This window comes from Gymnoscopelus braueri, assembly GCF_963280865.1.
Source record: "Gymnoscopelus braueri genome assembly, chromosome: 1".
In the NCBI taxonomy this organism is placed as follows: Eukaryota; Metazoa; Chordata; class Actinopteri; order Myctophiformes; family Myctophidae; genus Gymnoscopelus; species Gymnoscopelus braueri.
This window is the reverse complement of record NC_137603.1, coordinates 10,200,658-10,207,120: the sequence shown is the minus strand read 5'-3', so window position 1 is coordinate 10,207,120 and position 6,463 is coordinate 10,200,658. Positions and strand designations below refer to the sequence as shown.

Sequence of the window (6,463 nt, the reverse complement as noted above, 5' to 3'; positions counted from 1 at the left end):
AAAAATAATGTTAATGTTATATTATCATTAAATTGGTCATTATTTGGGGGTCCCACTTGCAATACCCTCGCGGCCCACTAGGTTGAGAACCGAACCACTGAAGCTATGGAGAAAATGAGCTGCAACAGGAAACTGGGTTTTGTCGCCTTCTGAAAAGTTGGGACTAGAGTTATATGGACGCTAGAGAGGGTTCAAGTGTTTGTTAACCCATTAAAGCTTGGGACGCATCTGTGTCATTTTAGATTTCTTTGGCTATTCAAAAATAGCAGATCTACAAGCTCATAGCGCGGCACTCGGTGCCGCGCTATGAGCTTGTAGATCTGCTATTTTTGAAAAATCGTGAAAATTGGTGCAAATCTTTGAGTAATATATATTGTTTAAAGCTGACATTTTTAACAAATCTTTGCTTCTGGGGGTCCCTCGAACAAAATATTTTGAGATGGGGGTCCGCGGCCAAATGCATATCATTTTGGGGCTGGTCCTTGACATGAAAAAGTTTGAGGACCACTGACATAGAAACGTCAGTTTTTTAAAAAACTGTTAGGATTTAGAAGTAGAATCGGCCTCAGGTCTTAATGGGTTAAAGCTTCTGTTCTGCTCTGGGTCCATGAAGAGATACAAAGCTGGACGATTCATTCCCATGGTTTGGTCTGGTTTGGTCCGGTCCGGTCCCCTCGTTGGTCAACTGCTGCTCGGAGGGTCTTCTTCTAACCCTGTTTCTGCTTCTTGAGGTAGCGTGCGCGCATGGACACGTGGAGGCCCATCACGTAGCTGGTGACCAGATTGGCTGGAAGCAGAGCCGTGGTCACCCAGCCCTGTTTAGAGGAAGAACACAAAGCCTTGTTTATTATACCCATTCATTCATTCAATCCGGTGAACGCATCCGTGTGTCATTTTCAGATTTATTTGGGCTATTCATAAATAGCAGATATACAAGCTCATAACTTGTCGCATCATATCATGATGCGACGCATTGTGAGCTTGTATATCTGCTATTTTCAAAGGATTTTAATGAATTTTATACATTTGAAAACCTGTGAAACGGGACTGTCTGCGTAACGAGTACTTTTACTTTTGATACTTTAAGTACATTTTGATACCAATACGTTTGTACTTTTACTCAAGTCAATTTGGAATTCCAGACTTTTACTTGTAAAAGTGCAGTATTGATACTTTTACTTAGGTAAAAAAAAACTTTTTCCGACCACTGCTGTACTCACCATGACGGCGTGGGGCAGGTACCCGTTGGTCCGGCTCTGGAGTCCCACGGTGCGGAGCTCTGCCGCCACGTAGCGCTCTGGACTGGGCTTGTCCAGTGTGGGACGTCTGATTTTACTCAGCTTGGTGGCCACGAAGAACGGCATAACACTCTGCAGAGGAAAAAGGGGGTTAGACAGGGCACTCAGGGCAGACATAAAACCACTGAGCTGGTTTACACACACAAAGACTATATATTCCTGGATTCACTTGCTGAATGCGAGCCGTTTCTCAATCATTCATAATAGAACCAAGCACTTGTTGTTAAAGGAGCATTTCACCCCTGGAAGAACTTACAGTCACTCAACGTTAATAATATTTGTAGTAGATAACAGAAGCAAAATTTGAAATTTGCACCCTATGGCCATGCTGCATTACTACAATGACCATAATGCTTTGGGGCACTGCCCTTCCTTGTGGGGAGGGGAGGCTGTGTGGGGGTGTGGTCTACATTGTAGTCAGGAAATAAGGTGAGATAAAGAGACTATGAGTCAAATGACTCGTAGTCTCTGAGGATATGGATACAAATCTAAAAATACAGATAAAACACAAAAAACACACCAGGATCATGTTTATGGGTCCTAGACCTAGATAAAAATAGGGGTTTGATGCAAAATCGGCGAAATGTCCCTTTAATATTTGCAATTTCATACGACTTTTTAAATATTTATATCGTTGAAATGACTTTCAGGCGGCTGGGTGCGGTTACAGTATATTGCACTGTCCAGCGTTGACCAAGAAACTATTATTCTGGACCACAAGACAGCCAGATGTTCGAAGTTATTTCTCATACCTGGATGATAACGCCTTTCTTCTTGTATTCAGTGTCAAGCCCTCGTGAAAAGAAGTCCACAAATGTCTACAGTACACAGATAAAAAGCATGCTTTAAAATCCAAACCAACACGAGGTTAATACAATCATAAATGCAACACTAATGTCGCTGTCCGGCAGAAAACTTTTAAAAACATTTTATGATCAATTAATGCCACATGATTCACAAAATAATGCACAAATCAATCAATACTAGAAGTCCGAACTATTTTGTTTGTTGGAGAATACCAGTGTTATTGTAACATGTTTGTTTGGCCATTTTGTTTTTAAGATTTTGTTTTTATCCATTAAGACCGGGAACCTATCTGTGTCATTTTTAGATTTCTTTGGCTATTCAAAAATAGCAGATCTACAAGCTCATAGCGCAGCACCGAGTGCCGCGCTATGAGCTTGTAGATCTGCTATTTGTTGTCCAGGAGAGGAGAGCAGAAGGCTCAGCAACAACGCTATGAGCTTGTAGATCTCATAGAGTTAGATCTGCTATTTTTTTTAAATCGTGAAAATGTGTGCAAATCCTTGAATATATATATGTTTTAAAGCAAACATTTGTAATTCAAATCTTTGCTTCTGGGAGGGTCCCTGGAACTAAATACATATCATTTTGGGGGGTCCTTGACATGAAAAAGTTTGAGAACTACTGATATTATAGCAACATACGTTTTTTTCAAAAAACTGTTAGGATTTAGAAGACATTTGTAGAATCCCCCAGAAGCAAAGATTTGAGTTAAAAATGTTCAAATGTGCAGATTTGCCAAACTTTTCACGATTAAAACAAAATGGCAGATCTACAAGCTCATAGCGCCAGTGCTATGAGCTTGTATATCTGCTATTGTATATCTGCTTGTATCTGATATCTAAAAATGACACAGATGCTTTCCGGGTCTTAAGCGGAGACAGCTCTATGAGAAGAATGCTTCTGTGTCAGTCAGAAGGTTCTTGCCTTAGACGCAGAGTAGATGGTCAGCAGAGGAGTTGGATACATGCCGCTTCCAGACGAGATGTTGAGGATGGCTCCCTTCTTCCTGAAAACACACCATGGAACAGTCAGGTAAGTGATCAATTACTTTCATAGCAATGTGGGAACCCATCGTCAAATAAAAAGGAAAAGCGGCACCCCCAGCGTTTTTCCCTTTTGCATTTGACTCTGGGGGGGGTGATTAAATGGACAGACGATGACTGGCAACCGGCGTTTGGTCTCTGCCCTCAGCCCTCCACTTCCGGTGGTGCGCCTATGTTTTCATTCCCACTGACAATATTTCTCCACGGAACACTAACACCATTTCTCCCAAAGAAAATGGATTGTTTTGGTTATAAGCCCACTTGTTTCTATGATGAAAGAACAAGTTAAAATGTTACTAACTTTCCTTGGTTTTGTCGGCTCCGAGGACGCTATCGTTAAATGCGTTTGGGTTTGTTTCCAGTGGGAAGCGAGCGCACAGATGTAAATCCCGCCCACTACATTTGATTGGGTAAAGCAGCGGCCTGCTTCCTGATCTGAAGGCACGCCCACTTGTAGGCCAACGCTCACACGTTCTGAACGGGGCTCCCGACACATTCAGTAGCGCAGCTCTGAATCTGTTCTTGAGAGATTACTTTCATAGCAATCCTAAACCTAATTTATCGTCTCTGTCGGGGTGGAAGCCTCATATGTCCAAAACATGTCCATATGTTTCAAGCTTGTAGATCTGCTATTTTGGATCCTTTTGTGTGAAGCAGTAGTATGATCAAGTTCGGTGTTAATTTAGGGAAAAAAGTTAGAATATTGATATAAGAGGTTTCTGCCCCGACAGCAACGATATTAAAATGTCATGAATGAAGGACACTCACCTCTCCACCATTCGGGGCAGAACGATACGAGTCATCTGGAAAAGGACAGAGAGAAAAGGCACATCATGAGCAATGAATGCAGCAGTGCAGGAGATTACATACATAGTACTGAATGTACACACATATACAGTACATACTGTATGTACCACGGTGTTTCCAGTGGTGGGAAAAGTACTCGCATGTTTTACTTAAGTAAAAGTATCTTTTATATATACTGCAATGTAGCAATACTCTGTTCCAACTTGTAAGCGGGATCCAAAATGTACTTGAGTAAAAGTACGAAAGTATTGGTATAAGAGATTCAAAGCAATAGGAATGGGTCAACTTTAAACCATCATCTTGCAGGTAACCATCGTGTTGAATGGCTGAATAGCAGTTGGATACACATTTATAACCATTAATTAGTTGAATATGTAGCCGGTTAAAACACCCATGTTGTTTTTGTTAGTTTGTCCGTCTTGTTGGTCTGATTGGCCGTGGTCATGACGTTTCGGTAGACTAAAGTGAGGACTGTATTTGCTCTGTTAAGTAAGAGCAAGTGACTAACTAGTGGCAACATTTGTAATTGTTGTACATTCCTTGTTACAAGGGGATTAAAGTGTATTGCCATGCAGTCAGAGCACTCACCTGGCACACAGATGTGATGTTAACGTTGACCATGGTGTCGATGAACTGGAGAAAACAACAGAAACAGCAGATGAACAGAAACCACATCACTTCTTATAGACACACTAGGCTAGAGATGAAGAGCTGTGTTCCAAAAGGAACACAGCTAGACTAATAGTAAAAAACATAAATCAGGCTTTGGAGTGTGTGTGTGGGAGTCCTACTATTTAACTAAAAAGTATTGTAAAAACACTCTCAAGACTTAAATTAACACTAAGGATTTTTACTGTGCAACAGGACAGTAATGATGTGAATGGAGCCTAATAGAATCATTCTCCAACAGAAACATTGTTGCGATTCCTATTTAACACAAGTCATAAGAAAGCCCTGGAAATATTTTGTAGGGTTTTATTTAATTTTTATGAGGTGTGTGTGTGCGTGCACGAGCGAGCGAGTGAGAAAGAGAGAGAGAGAGAGAGAGAGATACACAAGAGCCCGTAGCTGTGGTATAGTGTGATATCATGGCCAAGATGTAGCCTTCCCCCACAATTTTAACCAAAAAAGGTACAAATATGTTGTTTTGGGGGGATTTGGTTTTGGAATGAAGCTCTTCATATGTAAATATGAAACATTAATGACAGCAATACACTCTATCCAACTTACAGTGGTCAGATTCGGGACATCGAGGAAGAATTCAGGATAGGAATAGGACATTCCAACATTATTCACTGTTGACACAAAGATAACTTATAGCGTCATCACATTCAAAATACTAGAATTACAGCTACACAAAGAATGAAAAACATAACATTTGGCATCAAGTGTTATTCCTCTCTATGGCCTTAAATTAAGACCTGGAACGCATCTGTGTCACTTTAGATTTATTTGGCTATTCAAAAATAGCAGATTTACAAGCTCATAGCGCAGCACCAAGTGCCACGCTATGAGCTTGTAGATCTGCTTCCAACAGAATTCTATTCAAAAGACTATGACTAAAACTATATCAAAATGTCCTGTCAAAATCAACACAGATGCCTTACCCAGAACACCGATCTCCAGCCCTGCAAGGCCCTCTTCAATTTTAGAGTAGATGTTTGTCGCACTGAAGTCTGCCGCGATGGTTTTAGTCTCGACGCCACATTTGCTCTCTGAAGGGGGGGGGGGCAAAAGAAAAAGGAAAAAGTTGAGACAAAACAAGAGATAAATGTTATTTAGACAGATGCTAGGTTAAGTTCTTAACCTGGTATATCCTATAGTTTCAATGTACAGATTATTATTTTGAAAGTATATTGTTTTAGACTGATGCTTGGTTTACCTGGGAGCCTAGTTTTACTGAGGCACTATACACTGTCTCTATGCATTTGATGTAGGTGTTTACCTTGCAAAACTGACAAAACAGTGAGATTTAAAAGATAATATAACACTTTGTTTCCCCTTCTTGTTTTTCTTTTGGAGTCGCCTCGAACAACCATGTGTCAATCATGACACTCAAACAATGGTAATTGTTTACAATGTAAACTATACATTTCTTATCACACACTGTACGCACTCATAACTTTCAAACAGCCAAAAAAATTACGATAATCTTTGAAATCAAAACGAAACAAAAGCTCAACTGCAGTATGCATCACATGGAAGAGGTTATCGCCCCCCTCCCCCCTAATTATCAGGCTGTAAATGACCGGTTAAGTCATGTAACATCACTCCATCGATTCACATATACATCGTGATCATCATCATCTTAGAATCTATTTATTTATCCACCTCTAAGAACAGCTACACAGGTATAATATTACCAGTATCAGATAGGAGAGTGGGGTTGGAATGCTGGGTGTTGCACACGCACGCGCGCGCGCGCACACACACACACACACACACACACACACTTACCGATGGCCTTGGACACCTCATCCAGCTTCTCCTGAGTGCGACTGATCAGTA

General features: G+C 40.8%; 1 protein-coding gene across 1 annotated transcript in view; it reads right to left on the bottom strand.

The window, feature by feature from the left end:
- The window catches only part of hsd17b12b (hydroxysteroid (17-beta) dehydrogenase 12b), a 16,505-nt gene continuing 10,042 nt past the window's right edge, over window positions 1-6,463 (bottom strand). The window contains exons 3-11 of the mRNA XM_080437894.1: window positions 6,413-6,463; window positions 5,563-5,670; window positions 5,186-5,250; window positions 4,544-4,588; window positions 3,917-3,951; window positions 3,030-3,111; window positions 2,051-2,116; window positions 1,221-1,370; window positions 1-815 (exon numbers count right to left, since the gene is read on the bottom strand). The exon at window positions 6,413-6,463 is cut by the window's right edge and continues 25 nt beyond it. Coding sequence (XP_080294020.1) covers window positions 708-815; window positions 1,221-1,370; window positions 2,051-2,116; window positions 3,030-3,111; window positions 3,917-3,951; window positions 4,544-4,588; window positions 5,186-5,250; window positions 5,563-5,670; window positions 6,413-6,463 — 710 coding nt within the window. The 3' untranslated portion in view covers window positions 1-707. The remainder of the gene's footprint in view (window positions 816-1,220; window positions 1,371-2,050; window positions 2,117-3,029; window positions 3,112-3,916; window positions 3,952-4,543; window positions 4,589-5,185; window positions 5,251-5,562; window positions 5,671-6,412) is intronic.